The following is a 24,775-nucleotide window of genomic DNA, read 5'->3' as shown; positions in this document are numbered from 1 at the left end:
TCCAGTGATATAGAATACCAATGCTCACTTCGGAATCAGGCCCTATGTCCAAAATTCCGAACTACCCCTTTAAGGTTAGTAATAGCCAAAAGCATGCTCCACACTAGGGTAGGTTCAGGATGAATCAGTTCCATCACACTATTGCATATTATGTACATGTTGGGGGGGGTTGGTACATGCTGACTACATGTGTTTTCTGCACTGTAACAATGACACTGTAATCTAAAGTGTCAATCAGGACATTCAATCTATGATCTTTGACTGACGCTCAGTTTCCCAAATTTCATGTAGTCGGTAGAATTTGTCAATATGCCCTCATGTAACTATGAGAACGACCCAGTGCTATTTCTATCCATTACATTATTCTACACATTAAACTGTGCCAAATGTTCTACCACCCACACTGTGGTGAGAGATTCACCCAGAAGGCAGAGACGTAAGAAGCCTTTCACTTAAAGCTTCACACCATCTCTTGTTTAACACCCAAGTTGTATTCATACCTTTTAGAAGATGAGTACAATCCTTATCAGTTTTGAGATGATATAATACAGGATATGATGATGAGTATTTGAAAATGTTACAATTCATTATTGAATATTTGTGTTGTCCTCAGAGTTGTTTCTTTCATTCGACTTGATGGGACTGCCTGAGTTGTTTCCAATAACAGAGATCTGCGTGGTGGAACCTCATAAAAACTAGAGAAACACCAGTGATATTCTCCCATTTATTTATAACCCAGCCGGTGGAAATGTGATTTGTCAGATTGGTCGCCCTGGCAACTAACGAAACTAACATTGTGCCTTAATGCTCCTGTACACAATGTAATAACCCTGCTACCTCCTCTTTCCCCTCTCTCTCTCTCTCTCTCTCTCTCTCTCTCTCTCTCTCTCTCCCTCTCCCTCTCCCTCTCCCTCTCCCTCTCTCTCTCCTCTCTCACTCTCTCTCTCTCTCTCTCTGTGTGTCTGTCTCTCTCCCACTAGATTCCTCAGATCAGCTATGCGTCGACGGCCCCGGAGTTGAGTGACGACCGGCGCTACGACTTCTTCTCCCGGGTGGTGCCCCCGGACTCCTTCCAGGCCCAGGCCATGGTGGACATCATCCGCTCCCTGAGCTGGAGCTACGTCTCCACCATCGCCTCGGAGGGCAGCTACGGGGAGAAGGGAGTGGAGGCCTTCACGCAGCTCTCCAAGGAAGCAGGTGAGAGGGAGTTGAGGTAATAAAATGATAACATAACAAAGAAAGAAATCGCCTGAAGGACTACGGATTTTCTTCGGGACACCCACGGCCCCAAATTTGTATTCTTTATTTTATCGTTTTACCTGCCAGAGCGGAATGATCCACCGGCCAAGAATTTGTTTTAATATGTAACCCCAGACTTTTGTGGTTCCTGCCAAATGGTCAAATCTATCAGCCATTGGCTGGCGGCAGGTGTTCATTCTGGACCCTGATGACACTGGTAGTCTGGCGGTTTCCAGAAGGGGTCTCAGCCGGCCAACCCCCCGGATTGGAAGACAATCTCTACAACCGCCACGCTAAATGACCACAGCCCTTTGGGTTGGGTTTTAGCGTTGGTGAGGCTTTGGGAGTGAGCTTTACCCTGGTGGGCCCACTTCTCAATCCGCTACACAACAGTACACTAACAGCGTTTATGCAAATGAAAGCCTGCCTGTCAAAATAAAGGTTTCTAGCGCAGATGAACTAAGGGAAGGGGGGGAAGGACTTGACTTGTTGCCACATATTGCACACATACATGCAATGAGGAGCTGTGTCTTACAACCATGGAAAACATCTATTGCCGGTGCATATAATGAATGTAACCCGGCCCATTATAGGAAGCAACACTGCAACGTTGCTTCTCCGTTGCTTCACCACCTCAGAGTAATTATTTCAGTTTCCACGTCTGTTTTCTCCCAGCAACGGCGATCAGATACAAAATAGACTGGCCGATAGTTCTTTGAAATGTTGTATAGCACCAAAGAGGATTCAATGCAATTAATTCTGATCCATTCTGACCCCCGCACAATTCATAAGCTGGAAAGCCCTTCGCGGCTGCAGCGAAGTCGTTACAGCAGTCTATTCTCGTCCTAAACCATTAAAACATATTCTATATAGCGGGAATGTTCCAATTAGTCGTAGTGATGTGATTTAATAAACATTTTTGCCCCCTTTGACATCATCCTCATGGAGGATTTATGAATATGCATCTTTGAAATGACCCCATGACCGTATAACCTGTCACTTCTCAATGGAGTGCACTCCTGTATTACTATTTATGCTCGACTCATTCGGTGGACCTGTCTCTCCAAAGTCACTCACACTGAATACAGATTCAGGGTGAGGCATCTCACTCAAGGATGCAAGCGCCTTTGATCGAACCAAAATACGAACAAATACACTCTCCTTGTTTCTAAGTACAGTACATTTATACCAACGGCCTTGATGTAATAAGCATAAAGAAAAGGGTAAAGGTTCATTTGCATATGAATGACAATGAATGGATGAGTCACCTCATCCATTCATTGTCATTCATAGCCTACTTTGATTAATATCTTGCTAAATGGCACTCCATATGTAAATGGAAAATTCCCCCGCTCCTCCTTGCAATGTTCACCTTCAACAGAACCAAACTGTCTTCTGGATCCCACCTTGACCCCGCCCAGATTCTGAACCAATACCCATTAATCTGGGACTCGACGCGCTCTCCTCTGACAGTCACATGAGGGTAAGCCCACTAAAATGAAAGAAAAGCTAATGCTATCGCTGTGGCGCAGACATGATGATTAGAAGTTCAATAGTCATGAATATTTCATCCGGTTGCAACCATGGCCGCAGTGATCACTCAGCGTGCTTCAAAATGCTGTTTGTGGTTCTGCGGTTGGTGTTGGGGAGAGGGACGCTGGCACAAAGTGCAACCTGCCTCCTGGAACTCTTATTAACCCTTTCTGGGCTCTGCGTCTTTGAGGAAAACCGTTGGTATCTCAGTCGTCATGTCAACATTCCCCCCCCCCAAGCCCCGCCCCCCTTTGCTCCCTCCTCCTCCCCCCCCCCCCCCCCTCCTCCCCTTAATGAAGAGTGGTGCGTCTCACACTAATGCACACTAATGTAACGAGATGTTCAAACAGCTGCCAAAGAGGATGGCGAAATGATGTTGTTCACATCGACACATCATCTCCTCTAAGATGCAGTCATGAAACACTGTTTTGCATTCATATACGCTCTAGGCTTGGCACTGAGTTTCCTGGCTCCTGTATGAATGCCTCTGTACTGTATTCTATCGTGAAGCCTTTTAGTATGGAGTACCATAAGCACACGTATAGATCAAAGGCACTTGGGGGGAGAAACGACAGTGGCGTGTGACGGATTGCAGGAAACAACAACAACAACAACTAAATGTATTTCTCGTGTATTACCTAAAATTGTCAGAGGCACGATCACAGAGGAGGAAATGGGAAAGGGATGGATTTCAAGGCAGACTTGCATGGTTACAGGAACACAATGCCAAGGATCGGGCTCACAAGATGTTTTTTCTCTGCTCTAGATTCTCCTTTTTGTAACTGCTCGGTCGCGTTCCCATGAAATGTCAGACGCATTAGCAGAATTCCTTCTTCACTCTTCAAGAATCTTCCAGCAGGCTAATGCATTAGGGCTGCCATTACAGCAAGTTCCGACGTGGCGCTGGTCAATGCTTATCGATCCTTTTCCTGACTTGCTTTCCCGTCTTCTCTGACTTAGTTTTCTGCAGTTTTCTGTTACACATGTTTGCCGTGATTGCTTTGTCTGTTTCCATCTGGATTCAGGCACACGTCGTACCTTTGGTTCCTTCTGATCAAACTTTATAAAAGCACTTTTGTGAAAGAGGTTGCAGCAGCCTGCCATTGATGTGCTTTCCCATTGCAAGTTCCCACTGTAAATAGCATTCTGAATTGCAATAGGATTTCTTGTGTCCTTTTTTCGGGGCGCTTGTGTGTGTCTGTGTGTCTGCAAGGTAGAGGGAATTGAAGGTGGAATGTCTGCCCATCCGGGAGCAGGGGATGATAAATGTAATTGGATCGTTATGGATTACCTCGCGGCATGGAACTGAGTGAGGAAAGAGAAGGTGACTGTTGGGTCCAAGTCACCCTCATTCTGATGGAGGCGGCTTGGACCAAGGGAGAATGGCTTCATTGCTGCGTCTCCTACCTACCGCTCGCATTTAGCATCACATAATATTTAATGGCTGTGCCTTCGAGTCAATGCTGTGCATGGCGGTCATCACTGGTATGTGTGCGGACAGACCAAACTATATTTATTTTCAATCTTTTGAATGTCTTTTCATGTGTGATGAACACACACGTCTCCCTGCTAGGGGTGGTATGACTACAGCACAGCTCCCAGTGGCAGGTGTGTAGAGTCTGACCCCAACTCGCCGGACTGGCAACACCCAGACAGGCCTGGCATTTACATCTGCCAGGTCTCCCTCCCTCCCCCAGCCTGACATCTTACTGACAGACAGACTGACGGAAATCTCTTCGAGATATTAAATAATTTAAACGCCGGTCGGCAGCCTTTAGGACGGTCTCTGGTGGGTGGGCGTGTTCTCTCTCTCTCTCTCTCTCTCTCTCTCTCTCTCTCTCTCTCTCTCTCTCTCTCTCACTATCGCTCTTTTTCTCTCTCTCTCTCTCTCTCTCTCTCTCTCTCTCTCTCTCTCTCTCTCTCTCTCTCTCTCTCTCTCTCTCTCTCTCTCTCTCTCTCTCTCTCTCTCTCTCTCTCTCTCTCTCTCTCAGTTTCTCCCACCCTCTCTGTCTCTCTCTCTCTATCTCACCATCTCTCTCTCACTCTCGCTCTTTTTCTCTCTCTCTCTCTCTCTCGCTCTTTCTTTCTCTCTCTCTCTCTCTCTCTCTCTCTCTCTCTCTCTCTCTCTCTCTCTCTCTCTCTCTCTCTCTCTCTCTCTCTCTCTCTCTCTCTCTCTCTGTCTCTCTCGCTCATATATCTGATGCTTTATATATGATTAATTTCTGACAGTGTCCGACAGTGATATCTGCAAACTTCAACATTTCCCCTCTCAGGCATTATTCAGGGTTCGGCGACACTGTCCACCTTCCCCAAATGGAAAGGCTCAAATGTACAGTATCATAATCTGAGGTCCCCTAAGCCCTAAAGAATGTCTGGGTAGTGGAATCTCAACTGAAAGGGAGCTATCGTCCCTCTGAGAGGCAGAAAATCCCAGGCTGCTCCACACTAAAGACACCATGCATATTTCATTGTCCCCATAAAGCAAAATCCCTTAGTATCAGCCAGGCCGGTTCTGTTCTTTTTGTTTTGTTTTTGTTGGTCTATTTGGGTAGGATTTCCAAAAATAACAACCACAACATACATACCCACATGATTGTTACACCTAACGAGGATTCTTCCTGGCCAACATTTGGATAGGTGATTCACAGCAGCAGTCCCATAGCTATTTGCTAAGCGTTGCAGTTAAGGGGGAACTAGTAAAGTATGTTCTGCCAACTAAAAGCTGTTTATATTAAATTAATTAGGAGCCTGAGGAGAACAATAATGATCTGACTCTCGGTTTTCTCGTGATTTGTATATTTAATGGTTGGATCTATGGATAGACTATGGATATTTTCTATCGCTTTCGATTGAGTCAAGCTAGCTAGATTGTGCTGAAGCAGACAATCTGTTGATCTGACTTGTACCATAGGTAAGGCTTGAACTTTTCCTCTTAGTATTCACAACCTTGCTGTTCCTTTTAACCTCACTATTGAGAAGAGAGATTTTGAGTGACTATAGCCACTGCACCTTTTTGTAGTGCAGTGGCTATAGTCTAGCTAAATTGTTCCACTTTCTTCCATTTCCGCCGCCTTACTATCTTTGACCAACATGCCCAACCCCTACCTGCTCCATAATAATCTAAATTAATTGAAACCCGGTTTGGGTAAAAGCCTTTGTGTACCGCCATTAGTCAGTAAAACCTGTTCATCTTGTTAGTATATGTGGATGCTCCAGCTCCAACACACTTTTTACAGCTGCTAAGGGCCTGACTCAGCCGAAGGCCTACCTTTTGCGTATTGTTTTGAACCCAGCCTACATGAGTGGGTTTTAAAGTTGACATATGAAGTGTTTGTCATAGCAGCATCATAGTACCTATTATTATAGATCTTATGTGTTGAAGATGAAATATCAGCCCCAGCAACACTCACTGTTATGATGACCTTATGTGTTGCTAGTGGTTCCTCTACACACCACTGTATTCGTCACACCACAACGGGTTATCAGGAAACAGTTATCTCACTTCTATCACCTCAAGGACATTTGCGAGCAAAGTTCAGGCAAGGTGGTCGTCACAAGCTGCCTGCCAAATATCTGGCAACTATTTAGCGAACCATGGCGGCAATCAGCCCCGTTCAACCTGTACAAACTCATTAGTGATGACCTGTCTGGGAATGATTTATTGTCATCATTAATATCCTCTTTGTTCAGTAGCTGCTCCATGCTATCTGCTCCGCCCAGCAACCAGTATGATGAGATAATACACACAAAACTCCCAATGGCAAGAATACCTATCTGTCTTGTAATGTCGATCTGTGACTTGTACCGCGGTAGGGGTGGATTATTGGATTAGTCTATAACAGTCATAAACCCGGACACCCCTCTCTGCTGAGTGGAGGTATCCAACGGCACTGAGGTAAGGGCTGAATTGGTGAGAACAGTGGTCCTCCATCCTCAGGCTTGCCTCGTTAACAGGAGGAAGTCCATGTAAGGCTTGAGGGTGGAGCCAGCAGGTTGCCAGACCTACCGCTCCCCTCACTCCTCCATGGCGTCTGCCACAATATATATCTAAAATGTGCTATTGTTTAAGGGACTTTCTTTTTAATCTGTCACAGTAGGATTTTCTATTAGATAGGCTACAGAATGCATGACCTTGTTTTATTTAGAAGGAATCCTCCACAGCTGAGTTGGGAGAAAAAAATATATTCTGACTCTTATCCTTTCTATTGTCGGTGCTTCTGTCCTGGGTTGGGAACGAGTGAAGGAGGGAAGGAGTGAATGGATGGGATCATTAATTGACATGATAAAACCAGGAGTTGAGTGAATGAACTGAGGAACGAGTGGCCGATCGAGGCGTCAAAACAAGGAAAAACACAATGAATGAACGAGTGAGGGGGTGAGGGCTGAAGGAGAAAGCAAGATGATTGGGTTATTCGTCAGAACGTGATGTGCGATGCGGAGGTGGGTAAGCATATCCGCGAGGGTCCCTTATCCTCTGTTTGCTTTGCTTCCTTTCAAAGGGGGGATCTGCATCGCTCAGTCTTTGAGGATTCCCCATAACTCCAAACTGGAGGATTACGACAAGGCCGTCCAACAGCTGCTGGAAACCCAGCACTCAAGGGCAGTCGTCATCTTCGCCAGTGAAGAAGACATACGGTGAGGCGTGAACAACATCAACATTGTTCAAGGGGGTGTTGATGGGCTGCCATATCCAGGTTTTTAATCTCTGTGGAACAACAGAAACACTCCCCCCCCCCCCCCCCCCCCCCCCTCCCCCCCCGCCTTACAATGGGCCGGAGGCAAAAACAGATTTACTGTGTGTACAGTGGTTAGGCAAACACGTCAAATTATCTTTGAAAAACCGAGATACTGTTCATTTAAAAGGGCCCCTTGGGAAATATCCATAGGAAGCGGAGTCACATAAAATGAACACATTTGTTTTCATTGTATAATGGTGGAATTCGATTTATGTTGATACTCATAGCATGAACAGAGACATTTTGTACCTTTTCAACACTGTTATGCTCTCAAGAATATTGTTAATTATTCTCAGCAAAAACACTATAAATATATGTTTTGCATAGGCCTTTGTCGTCATGGCTCGCGGCGCCACTTACCTTATTCGGAGAACCTTTCGCAATGCAACTCACGCATGGATGTCCTCAACAGGGGAGTTCTTAACGCCACCAAGAGGGCCAATCAAGTGGGCCACTTCCTGTGGATTGGATCTGACAGCTGGGGTGCCAAGGGCAGCCCCATCCACCAGCTAGAGGAGGTTGCTGTGGGGGCTATCACCATACTGCCCAAACGCTCGTCCATTAAAGGTAAGCAACCGCCAAACTCAGATAGATGCCCGCGTGATCCTCTCTGCCCCTAGGTGACCATGTCTCGATGAAAAAGGAAATGACGGCATTGGTGTTTTTAGTTTGAGGAACCAAAAACCAAACCAGTAGAAGAGTGGCTTCCCAGCATGCGGTCTCGTGATGGCTCCGTCCAGCAGGGCATTCTTAATAACCATTATTGCATTAAGAGACTTTTATCACACTTGCTTGAATCAGGGATGTCCAGTTGGAGACAATATTCGCTTTAAGTCAGGAGGCTTAAAGCCCCCTAAGGATAAAAGGTTGTCAATTATCTCTATGAATCAATGAGTTCATGAGCTCCTATGAGAAATAAACATGGACATTATTACAGAAAAAGAGAATGCTCACATTAGTATGCCCAATGTTGTTCTAATGAGCGTGCTGCGTGTATGATCCGTGTGTCCATAGGAACCTTCAGAAGAAGCATAAACAAAGCTCTTAGGAAGCGAGAAATAAGCCTTCTCTTAACTCTATGGGAGCTGGCATACATATTGTACCCCCTGAGCTAGTGGGTGCATATACTTCCACTGAATTCTGCTTTGTACTTATTAACAAAATTAATGGCCCATACCTTGAATCCAGCTGTGTTTTAATGAACATCACGAAGCAAACAAAATGTAGAGCCCCTACAGGACCGAGCAAGCTGTGGCAACAGGCTGTGGCACTAATCCGGTTCCCCAGTTATTTATTATGCATCCTGTCTTTAAAATTAATGTTATTTCCTGGATGAAAGAAATTACTAAAGATCCACAGGGCTTAAGAGAAAGGGAAACCACAGTGGTCACATTATGATGAAAGAGTATCCCTAGCATGATTCGCTTCCTAAAGTTCACGGGGAAATCCGCCCCTGTCTTCCCTCAGGTTGGGCACATCACTTTGAGGTAATGTTCATTCTCTTATTTTCACTGAATTCCCCCCCCTCTCCTCCTCCACCAGGATTCGACGAATACTTCACCGGACTCACGCTGGAGAACAACCGCAGGAACGTGTGGTTCGCAGAGTTCTGGGAGGAGAACTTTGACTGCCGGCTCCTCAGCTCGTCCAAGAGAGAGGACACCAGCCGTAAATGCACAGGTGAGAGGAGCTAACGAGGGTAACGTCGGCTCGTTGCACCTGAACCTGCTGCATTGTCTTTTAATTAGCTGCTCGAGTGGCCGGGACTGACAGAGAGCCCCTATCACCTGGTGCAAGGCGACCCAGCAGGCCCGTCGAGGAGGAAGGGGTTGTTAGCATTGAGATAATAATAGCCATGCCATATTAGCCATGCTAAGGTCAGGGCCCTTGAGGCGGAGGGCTTATCACTCAATGACACTCATGGTTCACCGATGGACACCATGATGCAGCCCGGTCATGGGATTTAATGACAACGTATAAGCCCGGTGGATAGGAGGCTGCCAGCATGCGTCACTTTTATAGGACTGGGCGTTAAAAGAATCGGCGGCGACATTTAACTCCAAGCAAAGTAAACCACAGTGGCTGTTCTTGATTCAATTTGTAAGCATCAGCGTTTTGGCAGTAATGATAGTGTTGGTTAGAAGATATGCAATTCATCTGGGTCCTCCCCGCCTTTATCCGCCAACGGGTTTGACAGGCAGGTGTATGCTCTGAATATATTTACCAAATAGCTCATGGCTCTGATTATTCTGGCATGCATAATGCAGAGGACGTCCACGGCACAAACAGTACAAATAACAAGTTAATTGTCATTGGTAGGGGCGTCAGAATCTGGTAGAGGGTTGCATTCCTTTTGTTAGCCAAACAAAGGGTACTTTTCACACGAGGGATGTAAAATGCGGGCCCATCTTCTATGCCATTCCGACGAGAATTAGTTTCCGTTTCAGAACTGAAACCCCTGGACAACCCTTCGTGTTTCCATTTGATGCCAGAACCCTCTATTCTATATTCATGAGTGCCAGTTGCTGCTTTTACATTGGAAGCCTTTGCATTCAGCCCTAAAACTTGGGAAAATCCTAATTGATATATGTTGGCTGTATGGGTATTGGGCTGTATGGATTGTCATCCTTCATGCTTTGTACTCCCCTACGGTGAGTTTTGGGAATAATATGGTCTTTCCTTTCTCACCCAATTCCATGCAATTTCTCCATAAGCCTGTCATTTATTTGTTTTGTGTTGCATCATTACCATTAATAATTCTGAAATGCTGAATAACTATCATTTATTCAGCGTTCTGTTTCATGAAGTTTTATTTGCTAAATAATAGAATGGGTTTAAAATATAACTACAAAAATATTTTAAAGGCATTGTTTATGATGTATTCTACACAGGGGAGGTGTTTTAAAGCAGGCATGGTGAACAGAGTAGTGAGGCTGTAAAATCATGAAAGTGCTACAGAATGAACCACAGAATGAAATGCTCACTTTCCCTTTTGCTTCGATCCTGTGCAGATGGATAAAAACAAAGCAAATCTCCTTTGCTCATTATTGTTATTGTTCAATGTGATTGTAACATGATGATAGTAATACTTAAGTAGTTAATTTAAGCAATCCATTCTGGACCTGTCTGTCACAAAAATTGCCATAGTCTGGCATCTCCAACAAATGACGCTTTCTCTATTTGTCTTTGCTAATTGGTTTGGGGTTATTGCAGAGTTTGAGTAGGATAAAAAAATAGGAGAAAAAACTTTATTTGTATCAAACGCTACAGCCTTCTTTGGGAAACTGTGGAACCCTGGTAAATGTCTGCTCAAATACTTTATGCAGGACCATAGTGAAGAATACAGGGCAGTAATCGAGTATGGAAAGTATGGAAGTAATATAAAAGTAAATAGTGGTGAATACACTGTCTGACATATTCAAATTGAATCACATTGCAATTTCCTTTGTTTTTTGTCTTGCCTCTCTCATAAACATTAACCCAATAAAGCTCATCCCACATGTCGACTCAACTCTCAGACCAGTGAAGGTACTTAATTTACCCGTCCAATGCAACAGTCTCTTTCCTCTCAGAAGCACTCATCATGAAACACAGTGTTGGCGGTAGACTTTAGCCCCCTTAAGAATTGATATTTAAACCAAACAGGGACCGCAAACTAAAAAATCCATTCAAACGTATTCAACCAAATGTCTCGGCGACTACGATGGTGAACCCGTTGATCCTCTGGGTTGTTTGGCTCCCTGGTTTCCCTCCGTACCGCCGTCGGCCTCATCCGCGGTGCCAATCACCTTCAGAAGCTCAGTGTGGGGGAAACAACCAGCGGGGGGGGGGGCTGGCGGGGGGGCCGGGCGGGGGGCCGCTGACGATGACACACATGGTGACAAGTGAAGCGATGACCAATCTGTCTGACTGGCTGTCCTCCTGCCCCCTCTTTCTCTCTGCGCTGTCTCCCCTCCCCCTCCCCCCCCCCCCCCCCCCCCCACCTCCTCCCCCCACCCCCCAGGCCAGGAGCGCATCGGGATCGACTCCAGGTACGAGCAGGAGGGGAAGGTGCAGTTTGTGATCGACGGCGTGTACGCCATGGCGCACGCGCTGCACACCATGCAGCGGGAGCTCTGCCCCGACTACCCGGGCATCTGCCCCGACATGGAGGCGGCGGACGGCAAGGCGCTGCTCAAGTACATACGCAACGCCACCTTCAATGGTGAGGAGTGTGTGTGTGTGTGTGTGTGTGTGTGGGTGTGTGTGTGTGTGTGTGGGGGGGTGTGTGTGTGTGTGTGTGTGTGTGTAGCGTATGTGTGCGTTAGTGTGTGTGTGTGTGTGTGTGTGTGTGTGTGTGTGTGTGTGTGTGTGTGTGTGTGTGTGTGTGTGTGTGTGTGTGTGTGTGTGTGTGGGTGTGTGTACGTGGGGGTGTGTACGTGTGTGTGTATAGGAATGAGGTAAAACTAACTTTATATCTATAATATTTGCTTCCCTAGAAATGTGTAGTCTCTCTGCAACTGAAATGACACATTTTCCATGGCTACCTTCTCCTGCATGAGTAGCAGTCTCATTTCTTTATATAAATGTACTGTATACAGTATATATAGTCACTATATATAGCTTGCCTTCCACTGGCCTGTTGCAGTTGTAAGCTACAGAAATAATCGTGTGGAAAAGATGATTCTCCCCACTATCTACCACAAATGATGATATATTCACAAATCATTACATTTGATAATGTTAGTCCTTTTGTGCCATTGGCAATCATATTTGGTCTTTTCCTTTGTCACTGTATTTTGGCAAGATGTGTGTGTGTGTGTGTGTGTGTGTGTGTGTGTGTGTGTGTGTGTGTGTGTGTGTGTGTGTGTGTGTGTGTGTGTGTGTGTGTGTGTGTGTGTGTGTGTGTGTGTGTGTGTGTGTGTGTGTGTGTGTATCATGGCTAATGTCTGTTTGGGAGTGAATCAGTCAGAGCTTTGTGGATGGCCCTACTGTGCCGCAGACATCGAGCTAAGGAGCGGCGGGAAAGGCAGAGACCATGAGAGGAGGGAGAGTGGGAGAGGAAGGAACGGGATAATGATGCGAAAAGCACAGCAGTGGATCCCGAGCCGGCCCACGCTATACTCAGCAAAGCAACACGGCACTTTTGTCATGTCTCACTTCTGAAGCCCCATTTGAATCTATAAATCTTTCATCCAATATAGTGCCCTTACTAAACACTCTATACAGATCATTTGTTCCCTCGGAATGTGCCAGGCGGGGGGGAAATGGAATGGAATTCATAATGGCTTTTGGTCCACGCAAACAGACATTTTCATTTGGGTTGACGTAAGTGTGTATGTATCTGTGTGTGTATGTCTCATCGACACGTATGTGTGTTTGTGTGTATGTGTGTGTCTGTGTGTGGGTATGCGTGGTCCTGTGTGTGTGTGTGTGTGTGTGTGTGTGTGTGTGTGTGTGTGTGTGTATGTGTGCATATGCATGTGCCTGTGCATGTGTGTGTGTGTGTGTGTATGTGTCTGTCGGTCTATCGCATGTGTATGTCTGTGTATGTGTGTGTGTCTGTCTTTCTGTCTGTCTGTGTGTGGGACATTTCTGAGGCGCATTGGCTACTTTCTTGCCTCAGTGGTAAACAGTTGTAAACACTTTGTCAACATCTCCTCGCTTTCCGCGCAGTGTTGACTTGTCTGCTGTCTTTATTTGCTGGGAGCCAAGTGACAGGTTAGCATGCCTGCCACCCTCTGAGTTTGTTTCATCACAATTCCGAGACAAAAAATGATGTTCTGCATGTCCCGACGGGCTTCTGCGGTCCACATCAGTACGCTCGCTGCCTCGTCAGTCAACAGAGACAACGCGACGACACCAAACAAAAACAGAGTTACAAATGTGTTCCCCGTCGGTGTGCCATGTGTCTCCTGTTAAACAGTATTGTGAGATCGCTGCTCAGTCAGCTTTTAAATGCTACAACTTTCTGTCTCTGGCCACCTCTGCGTTTCCTACCGGGCTGCAGGCTCTTTGGTGGAATGTTCAATGACAAACGTCCTTGTGCAGAATGAAACTGGAGGGAGCTGCTATTCCCCGTGGCCTCAGACTAAAACGGAGAGGTGCTTTAGCCTTTCATCCAACCATCCAGAGGCAGCGATCTACATATGAGCCACCCTACCCCCACTCCTCCACCACCACCAAGCAGTTTGGACACGATGCTGCTGCTTCCGCTGCTGCTGGTCATGTCCTTAGACTTTTTTATAGCCTCGCCATTAGGGTAGGCAATTCCCCTTGCTGAATGTCACCTGACAACCACACCGTCCACTCTTCCCTCCACCTACCTACCTTCCTTCCTACCTACCAACCCATTTCCCTTTAAAAAAGATAAATGAAATCCACGCTGATGCATGTGGGGGATTATTCGGAGCACCAAGGTTATAAGACTTTATCCCTTTGACTTTTACTATACGGGGCTGTATCAACAACGCTGCAACATTTCTCTTGCTCACCTGCCTCGTCGTGGTTTAATGCGTTGCCTGTGAACAGGATCTCTTCCGACATTTACGTTTATCTGCTTAAGCGATCCTCCGGGACGAAGCCACTCACCCGCGGCCTGTCAACAGGCAGGAGCCCACCATGACAGTGGAGGCAACACACACCCGATTAGGGTTTTAAGAGCTGATTATTCATACTCTTTGATTTAGAATACAATCCCGTTTATTGTTTCATTTGGAGGGTTTTACTTGAGACGTTTTGTCGACGGCGGTCCTGCTCGGCTTGTGGGAGGAGCTTGAAACGTGGTCGAAGATGCACACCATGCTTACATCAATAGTCTGCTTATTTATTAATGCCGCAATTTACCTGAACATATCTATTTAAATATTTACGGGCATGTTATAGAGGAATAAGTCGGTTTTACAGACACACTCACTGCATTCTACAATGTACATCGTTAACATCATCTTGGTTCCACCATTCAGCAATTTATACTTCTACCACTGGCACACACACAAGGGGGTCCAGTACAAACACAAACACAAACACACAACCCTCCTATAGTGTGTGTACGCACCTACACACTGCACACACGCACACACACACACACACACACACACACACACACACACACACACGTACACACACACACACCCCTCCAACAACGTAAGTCTATTGCCAGAGCACAATGATTTCAGGTGTCCACAGTCTTGACTGAGCTTATTAGCCGAGATCTGCTTGGCAGTGCTTAAGATTGGCTGCAGAACAACAATGGCCAGATGCGACTCCCTGTGACCCAATTCCATCCCCCTTCTTCTTTCTTTGCGCCCTTTCTTTGGAACGTGCAAACCTTTATCCCGTTGATCTGCACGTCGATCACGAACATCGGTATCTTATGTCATTAGGGCCGCAGATGTGGAGAACGCACAGCTGCTGAGGTCTCTCACTGCACCAGACAGACGCATCTAATGATGTTGTGCTTGCCTTAGCGCCCCGTCGCCATTGTGCTCCTCGCTGGGCCCTCTTGCGTAAGCTTGATACATAGGCAGCAGGTGAGGAAGGGAGCTATCTTCGTCGGCCATAACTCGCTCCGCCCGGCTACAAACCCTCGCCGCTGCACATTTTGATTAAGCACAGTGGATTTAGGTCAGAGACCCAACGCATCGTGTCATCTTTACTAGCCTACATAATCACGCTACTTCTACGTGAAACACAACAGTATTGTTGCATGGTCGTGCATTTTAACCAGCATTATTAATGCTTCTTCTACAGGCAGCGCTGGCACTTTTGTCATGTTTAACAAGAACGGAGATGCCCCGGGTCGCTACGACCTGTTCCAGTTCCAGACGACCAACAACACTAACCCCGAGTACAAGGTGGTCGGCCAATGGGTGGACTCGCTCCAGCTGAGGGTATGCAAATATATGTATGAAGGTTATACGTCTGAAGGGGGACACAACTAGCTGCCTTTGGACATCTTGTCACCGAAACATTACAGATTCCATTAAGAAGATGTTAACGGAATCTGTTATTTTTTCCTGCGATGTTATATGGGGATTACATTATTAATGTGTCTATCTCAGCAAAGAAAACATTTTTCTCAAACGATTTAACCCAGCTAACACGGGGGGAACGGCGGACATAATTGATAACGATGATATATGGAAGCTATACAAACGTCACTATTGCTTTGTTCACAAATGTTAGCTTTCCAATTAATTAAATTAAATATATGAAATGCAGAGTAAGCAACTGACAAAACAGGATTAAAAACGACAGTGGCCACATGACAGATCTTGAGTTTTGGGTCTCCATGGTAACAGCGCTGTTGGTCTCATTACTTTCCACACACATGGTGTGTAATCAGGAGGCTTTCCAGAGAGCACCAGTCATTGTCCGAATAACAAATTGCACCTCCACGCCCTCGGAAAAACCGTTTGTCATATAGGTGTCACCCCCCCGACCCCCCCCCTACAAACACACACACACACACAAGTGGGTGTCCCTGTGTGACTTGAGTATTTCAACTCAGAGAAATATGGGTTCTGTTGTTTCTTGTTTTAACAATATACCAGCTGCTTCAATTATAGAGATGTTCTCATTTTCTACCAAGTGTTTCATTGAATGAAGGAATTCTTGAAAAGATTCAAGTATCAATCAGGGTGCATAAAAATGAATGACTGTTCCGAGATTGCCGATATCAATTACTGACTTGTGTCAACTATATTCCAGGCTCCATGCGTTGTTTCTTCAATAATGCAGGCTATGGCTTCTCCCTTGTAGTGTGTCCTTATCATATATGATAAGGGACTTTGAGAGTGCATCGAAATTCATACACGGTAGAACCCTAAATAATTGATCATGAGACATAAAATGATATTCTTCTCTCTGTAACCCGCATTTTATGCTCTAGAGTTCATCATTTATTGAGATGGTATAGCGTATGTCAAATTGTTTGTCTTTGTTTTTTATTTGACTTATTTCATGAATTTAAATCGCTGATTTAAAGAGAATATGTCTTTATGAATATCTTATTTATAACTCTTCCTCTATTAAATCAATGTGACGATTTTTTTCAGGTTATTAACAGCATTGCAAAGACCTGGTGATAAATATCAATGACATACATAACAAATGTGTAACTTGCAATGCATGCTTCATTCATGCTGTATCAGGAACTAACATCTATTTAATATTCATGCTGACTTGGTGTTGTGTCCTCATCCTCGCCTTTAACCGTTTAATCACAAAGAACTCCCTACCCCTCTCTCTCTCTCTCCTCTCTTTTTCTCTATCACACTCTCTCTCTCTCTCTCTCTCTCTCTCTCTCTCTCTCTCTCTCTCTCTCTCTCTCTCTCTCTCTCTCTCTCTCTCTCTCTCTCTCTCTCTCTCACCCCCTCTCTCTCTCCCTCTCTCTCCCTGGGTGGACCCTCTCTCTCCCGCTGCCGATGACCCCCAGGTGGAGGAGCTCCAGTGGCCCGGGGACTCCGAGGACGAGGTGCCCGTCTCGGTGTGCAGCCTGCCCTGCAAGACGGGCGAGAGGAAGAAGCGTGTGAAGGGCATGCCCTGCTGCTGGCACTGTGAGCTCTGCGACGGCTACCAGTACCAGTACGACGAGACCTCGTGCCGCCTGTGCGCCTACAACATGCGGCCCAACCCCAACCGCACCGCCTGCCAGCCTATCCCCATCGTCAAGCTGGAGTGGAGCTCCCCCTGGGCCGTCATCCCCGTCTTCCTGGCCGTGCTGGGCATCATCGCCACCATCTTCGTCATGGCCACCTTCCTGCGGCACAACGACACGCCCATCGTGCGCGCCTCGGGCCGCGAGCTCAGCTACGTGCTGCTGACGGGCATCTTCCTGTGCTACATCATCACCTTCCTGATGATCGGCAAGCCCGACGCGGGCGTGTGCGCCTTCCGCCGCATCTTCCTGGGCCTGGGCATGTGCATCAGCTACGCGGCGCTGCTCACCAAGACCAACCGCATCTACCGCATCTTTGAGCAGGGCAAGCAGACGGTGACGGCGCCGCGCTTCATCAGCCCCACCTCGCAGATCGCCATCACCGCCAGCCTGATCTGCGTGCAGCTGCTGGGCGTGCTGGTGTGGTTCGCCGTGGACCCGCCCAACACCATCGTGGACTACGACGAGCAGAAGACGGTCAACCCCTTGCTGGCGCGCGGCATCCTCAAGTGCGACATCACGGACCTGCAGATCATCTGCTCGCTGGGCTACAGCATCCTGCTGATGGTCACCTGCACCGTGTACGCCATCAAGACCCGGGACGTGCCCGAGGACTTCAACGAGGCCAAGCCCATCGGCTTCACCATGTACACCACCTGCATCGTGTGGCTCGCCTTCATCCCCATCTTCTTCGGCACGGCGCAGTCGGCCGAGAAGGTGATTCAAGGGTTACCCTACCGTGGTCTCTCTCCTGTTGTCTCTCTCATGTGGTCTCTCTCCTGTTCTACTTTTCTGTCTCTCTCTCCTGTGCCTTCCCTCCTGTTTCTTCTCTCCTGTTCCCCTTCTCTTGTCTCTTCTCTCCTGTTCTCCTTCTCCTGTTCTCCTAGTCCTGTTCTCCTTATCCTGTTCTCCTTATCCTGTTCTCCTTCTACTGTTCCTTCTCTCTCCTGTTCTCCCTCTCCTACTTTCTCCTGTTCCCCCTTCTCCTGTCCCTCTCCTGTTCTCTCTATCCTGTTTCCCTCTCCTGTTTTCCTCATTTTCTCTTCCTCATCTCCATCTCCCCCTCCCCTATCCTGTCCCCCCTCCCCCCCCCTCACCCCCTCTTTCTCATTTAGTCTGCCTCTTCTCTCTCCTTTTTGTTTCCCTTTGATTTCCTCAAGCACACTAGACGTGTAGCGGAGGCACACATCATTATTATTATTATGCATTAGACACTGCAGGCAAACAAAGAAAGGTTTGAGTCAAGGACGTCTTTCGACTTTTGAATTCTTTTCAATTTAAATGCACATGGCTGAAACACGTTGCAAAATAATTAAGTCAAGGGGACTGCAGAAATGACCAAGGAAAAGGAAGGGGGGATTCAAACAGGGAGGAGGATTGAATTGGAAGCACCACAATGCGTGCAAGATACCCGAGGTTGACTCTGGATTGCGGGTGCATGAAGGCAGCATGTTATCGTAGCTCTTAGCTCCACAATGAACAGAGATATGATTACGTCTCATTCTGGGGAAGGCACAGGAGGAGGAAGATTGGGAGGAGTTGGAGAAAGGAGAAGGAGGAAAAGCACTCAGATGGGGTGGAGTAAAAGGGGGGAGGGGGGAATTCAGTCCCTTGGCGACAGGCCAAGCAAGGAGGATCCACTTGAGACGATGGACGTGATTGAGAGCGAGGCAGCCTGACAACCCTCTCCGAGACACTCATATACACACGCACAGACACACACACACACACACACACACACACACACAAACACACGCACACACACACACACATACGCTCACACACAAACACACACATACATATACACACACACACACGCACAAACACGGCACACACGCTTGCTGGCACGCACGTACGCAGGCACACCCATGTCCTCCTCGACGCTGGCCCTGCCGTGGTTCCTTTGTGCTCATGGGCGTTGTGCGTGCGATGCCCGGCTGCCTCCTCGCATCGCACCGCCCAAGGTATACACATGACATGACCACGCTTTGGTAGGCTTTCTGCTGACAGAATATCGACGCAGACAGGAAAGTGTTACTCCTAACCTTTCGAGAGGCGCGCCGTTCAATATCCTTCCTGCCAGGCTAGCGCATGAGATGGATCGCAAACTGATTCTCCCCTTCTCAATTTGCTGCTGATTTCATAGATGAATTACACCCTCAGCAGCGATTAGGAGTTCATTATGTTACTCGCGGCAGCTAGCGAGTTGCTAATGTGTTTATCTTCTCCTCTATGCTGTTAACTCCCTTCACACGCGCGCCCATACGTCACGCATGCATACGCGCGCAGACAAAACACGCACGCGCGCACACTCTGACACACACTCATTCACCTGCTGCAGTGGTACAGTACAGAGGGCGAGCCTGGGCCGTGTAACCTTGCTCCCTGCCTTTGTAGCAGCTAAAGAGTGTCTGCGCTGCAGGCGTCACATGGGATGCTATAGTAGGGATTGCGTGCATGCCTCGCAGCACAGTATAGGAGTTAATTTATTTCACTTGAGGCCAGAAGCGAGATTGTAAGCGTTCTGTGGACGTCTAGGCTCTCCCGGGTGAAGGAGAAAGACAAATGCAGCACAGTGTTTCCCTTTGTGCTCCAATATCTATCCGGACATTAATATAAAATACTGTGTGTGTGTGTGTGTGTGTGTGTGTGTGTGTGTGTGTGTGTCTGTGTCTGTGTCTGTGTGTGTGTGTGTGTGTGTGTGTGTGTGTGTGTGTGTGTGTGTGTGTTTGTTTGTCTCTATCTTTTGTTTTGTTTGTGTGTGCGTGTGTGTGTGGGGGGGGGGTCTGTGTGTGTGTGTGCGTGTGTATGTGTGTGTGTGTTTGCGTGTGTGTGTTCATAGGTGTGTGTCTATGTTCCTTCATTATTTACATTTGTCTTGTTTGGTCTTGCCCCTATGGCTGAGCTCTATTATTTGAGAACCATTGTGAGTCGAACCAAAGAAATAACAACAACAAAGAAACCTGAAAACACACTAAGATGAATGAATCCCACCACCAGCCCCCACACACAAGCACACACATACTGTACACACGCATACACATACAAACACAAACACACAGGGAGATTAAACAAGCTTGTAATTCAAATGATTCATTGTTCATCAGGCTTGTACATCTAAATGGCCGCCCCCATTTTGGTAGCATAGGAGCATTGTTAGTTTTTATGTTGGTTTTAATTAATCTTGAAATTATTTGTCATTATGTGAAGACATTTTTGTGTTTGAAACTGTGTGGTAGTTAAAAACAACAACAATGTCTTCTCATGTGAGACCAGGCCAAATAAAGTTCTCATTAGCCTACTTACTGTATATTAACATCTATTAAGGATTTTACAGTACTACAACTCTCTTGAGCCCTCTCAATATGAACAAAAATCCCATGATGCATCTGATGTACACTATAAAGAAACATACCTGGATTGAAACCAAAAAGATGATTGCTGATAAAACCACAACCATAGAAATTGCATAACGCACAATTATGGTTATAGTACTCTATAAAGAATTGCCGTACAGCGTGTTAGACAGAGAACAGAATTGAAGTACTTAATATAAATGACCGGAATAAAACAAACAGTAGTGTTGGCGAGGCAAGGCAACAAAAGAATGGAAACACTGGCCACCCAAGGGACAGGAAGTTGTTAGGAGTGGAAGGTAGATGCAAGAGTTATTTTGAAGAATATTGAAGAAAGAGGGAAAAATAACTTAAATTAGTACAAAAAGTTTCAGTTTGTGTCTAAAAGCACTTATGGTGTTGTTAAATTACATATACAGATACTACTTCCGACAGGAACTTCTCGGTAGCAGTCAAGCCTGCCAGGTTGTATTTTCAAGGCTTACGTGTCATGTATTACATTTCCTCATTAAAATTTAAATTAGCCCAAAAATATATTTTTTACCAATCGTATTCCAAGCTGCTGCTGGTGAATTTCAATTAGTTATGACATTTTTGTTGAGATGGGAGATATTTTGAATACGACCGCCATTACCATGTTAAAAAATATATACAACGTTCAGGAGATTGCATAAACTGGGAATGTCGCCAAAATACCTCATAAAGAAGAATTCACAATCACAGGTATATTAAATTGTCCGCAGGGCGGTCCGCAGCCTCAACTGTCCCCAAGTGAATAAGACGAACCTTTATTCTGCTTTTATAGTGCTATAATAATGTGATTATTGTCAATGGTTATTGTCCCCTTTGTCTCATTATCTCGCCATTTAGACGCAAGACGGCCCTGCTCTGTCAGTGTTGCGTGGGGCGGAGCGACAATGGGCCAGCCATGGTTATTCATGACAATGAGCAGTACACTAGAAAGTAGGCCACCCTAAACAACAAGAGCGCTTCAGGTAGACGATAAGCCTGCTCTCTCGGGCTCTAAAGAGGCGGCATGCATTCGAATCATCCCTTACCTTCGTCCCTTATCGTCCACACTCACGGCTCTCTTTTAGTGCTGTTTAAATTGTCCTCCCGTGCACTGTTTTTTCCCAGTGGGTGTTATCTGTTTAGTATATAAAGAACGCCCGGCATGTGTTGTGGCCTTGATAGTGCCATTTGTCCTGCCGATGAAATGCAAAATTCACAAGTAATCGTTTAGGAGTTGATGAGGTCATTAATAAATCATGACCGGAGCTATAAACAGAAAAGAGTTGCCGAGCCCTTGTTATATCATGGATTTATTTATGTTAAAGAAACAACAATTAATAATAAATGTTGCGTGACAAACCAAAACAAACTTAAAACGAAGAGGCCTGAGAATGTGGGACAAACTCCTACCTAGAAAAAACCAAAGCACCCTGAAAACGATGGTTCAGCGAGGGAACCACACAGCGGGCAGATGCATGTGTGCTTCCTCATTGTGTGTGGATTTCACGTGTATGGCTGCTTTTCTGGTGGCAGGTTGTTTTTTTCACGTCTGTTCAATTAGTGCCTCTCGCTCATACCTACAGTACACCTGCATTAAGTTAAGCAGCACACCGTCAATAAATCACTCGCGACGGGGTCCCTGTTGTCGCCGCGTATAGAGGCATCACACAGTCAGAATCTCATGAAGCGCTGATCAAAGCTACGCGCAAAAACACTCAAGCCAAACCCGTGTTCGGGTTGCCATAGAAACTACCAGACAGCTTACCCCATTACCAAACTAGCCATCGCCGCAGAAGCTGGGCGGAGTCTTCACCGCTGATTAGAAATGACAGAGCATGCACTGCTTTGGAACCTCTGATCAGCGGGGGGCACCTGTCCAATCACAGACCTGAAGTAAAGGCACTACCTGAAGCAGGCACTATTCTCCCCTTTTTACACCGACGTACACAGAGCGAGAGAGAGAGAGATGTTCAGTGAGAGTAGCTAGGGCTTGTACATCAGGATGCATCATGGGATTGTTTGTTGGTGATACTCCACAGTAATGAGAGCAATCAAGAGAGCTCAAAATCAACGTAAATATACTGTATCTTAGGCTGGGGAAAACCCTAGTTTGTGTCATCTGGAATGAAAATTACTGTGGCAGTTTCAAACAACACAATGTCATCCAATAATAACAAATTATCTCACAATTAATTGCATAAAATAACTTTCCAATGCTTCTATGCTTCTAATTTGTAGGCGGCGATTGCAAAGTTGTTGCAAGGTACAAGCAAGCACCATGAGATTCATAAAGATATTAATGCTGCATGGCGCACCAGATCTCACCCTCTGATGTTGCTCTTCAGAGAAAGGGAAATACACAGAGACAGACAGAGAGAGAGATAACGATACAGAGAGAGAGAGAGAGCATAACAGGCTTGTCTGTAGTGCGTATATTAGATTGAGTATCTGAAAGAGCAACGGAGATCAGAAAACAAAGCGAGGATGACGCACACAAATAGCTCTGTAACAGAAATGAATACCACTGGCGGTGATATTACCCAACGAAAACGATATGCTAATGGTGACATTTTCCTTCTTTCGGGGCCAACACACTGAGCATTTCATGGTCTTAGTGGTTACTACGCTCGCGATTGAATGCGCTCGTGGCCGATGGTTACTTTGGATGAGCAAAGAGCATTTAAGTGGCAGTTGGTGTTTTCAAGTGGGATGGATCATTGGAGGAGAGACTTGATGTGCTCTTTATAATGTAACCACAAGCCGCTGGGCTCTTCCAGAGACCCTTGAGCCCTAACAAGAGCCTCCTGCACAAACACACTAAAATGGATGAAAAAAAAAAGAACCTTGTCTTTCAAAGATTCCACGAAAAAAGAGCCAATTATGCCAAAACCAAATGATTTTTCACATTTCGACCATTAAAAATTAAAAAAGAAAATTCAGGAGGGGGAGGAGTGGGGGCGGGGTGTGTGTGCTGGGGGAGAAAAGCACTTATGAAAATGTGGCTCTCATGAATGACAGTCTTGTGAATGATTTTGAAACCACTTATCACAGCGCGCAAACCTCTCAGAGGCAACACTCGAAACACCCCACTGTGCCACAGAGCTTTTGACCGTATTTAAGAATACCCCGAGCCTTGTTCCTAATCCTCAGCCCGTCTCTTTCCCTTTGTGGGCGCGAGCTGCGTGGGGGAGCTCCACGTCATCGGTACAGAGTGTACCCTCCCCGCAATCACTCGGTGCCCAAAACCTCAAACAGCTGATGCGCACAGTAACACAAAGCACAAGGTAACGGGACGATATCAAAAGACAAACGACTCCCTGACAAGGGGCGGTATATCAAGCCGCCCTTAGTGTATCACGTCCGGTGTATCGGTCCAACCTAGAGTTGACCTAGCGCGAGCGATGGGATAAAAAAAGGAGGCCATGCGAAGAGGTTCAGAAGATTCCAGCGATGCTAGCATCATTAATACGAATGACCATCTCTCTCTCTCTCTCTCTCTCTCTCTCTCTCTCTCTCCGACCAAGCCCAGTTTAGCTCCAGGTCAGAGTTTAATAAACGCTATTGGATTATTTCTTGCCATGCATGACTGCTCTGCTCCTCCCCTCCCCCTCATCTACAACCGCTCCAACTCCCCAGAACGCCCAGAGCAAATTGGGAGACGGTTAAATTATCTCCTGTTGGCATTTGTCTGATTTTAGGGACATTCCTAACTGTGGCTGGATATGTGGTTTAAGAAACAACAAGAAAACGTCCACAGATATAGCCTGTTGTTTGGGCTTTTGTGTTGGCAAAAGGATTGGTGATGATCTAATATCTCTTTTGGCCAGTTGCATGGATATTGTTAAGTGGTTATGACTGCCATAAGGCCCATCCCAGTTGTGATATGAGTGCTTTAATTGGCTGTAATAAATGGTTTGCCTTCACACATGGTTATATTTACCCAGATCTACTGTTGCAATGCTGCAGTCTGGTCGGCTCTGTTCTTTGTTGAAAATCTAGTAAGGGACATATCCCTTAATACAATACAGATACGGATACCATTCACTACCATACCGATACAATGCAGTGCCATATCATTTGGGACACAATACAGATATAGATACTATCAAATATAATTCAATACAATACAGATACGCACATCACTGCAATGCAGCAAACTACACCACGATAGGGCTCAGATATCACAATGTCTCGTCATAGTTTGGAAGCATTGGAGATTGGTGCGTTATTATGATGGTAGCAGTGTTTTTCGGTCATTG

The 24,775-nt window shown here is 46.2% G+C and overlaps 1 protein-coding gene across 1 annotated transcript in view; it reads left to right on the top strand.

Annotated features, from left to right (window-relative positions):
* The window catches only part of LOC115549543 (metabotropic glutamate receptor 7), a 51,181-nt gene that overhangs the window by 21,560 nt on the left and 4,846 nt on the right, over window positions 1-24,775 (top strand). The window contains exons 2-8 of the mRNA XM_030364814.1: window positions 981-1,197; window positions 7,272-7,407; window positions 7,921-8,075; window positions 9,051-9,188; window positions 11,512-11,712; window positions 15,240-15,379; window positions 16,927-17,865. Of these exons, the coding sequence (XP_030220674.1) occupies window positions 981-1,197; window positions 7,272-7,407; window positions 7,921-8,075; window positions 9,051-9,188; window positions 11,512-11,712; window positions 15,240-15,379; window positions 16,927-17,865 (1,926 nt within the window). The remainder of the gene's footprint in view (window positions 1-980; window positions 1,198-7,271; window positions 7,408-7,920; window positions 8,076-9,050; window positions 9,189-11,511; window positions 11,713-15,239; window positions 15,380-16,926; window positions 17,866-24,775) is intronic.

Source organism: Gadus morhua, chromosome 1 (genome assembly GCF_902167405.1).
Source record: "Gadus morhua chromosome 1, gadMor3.0, whole genome shotgun sequence".
Lineage (NCBI taxonomy): Eukaryota > Metazoa > Chordata > Actinopteri > Gadiformes > Gadidae > Gadus > Gadus morhua.
The sequence above is the reverse complement of the archived record's forward strand: the minus strand, read 5'-3'. Positions and strand labels throughout refer to the sequence as shown.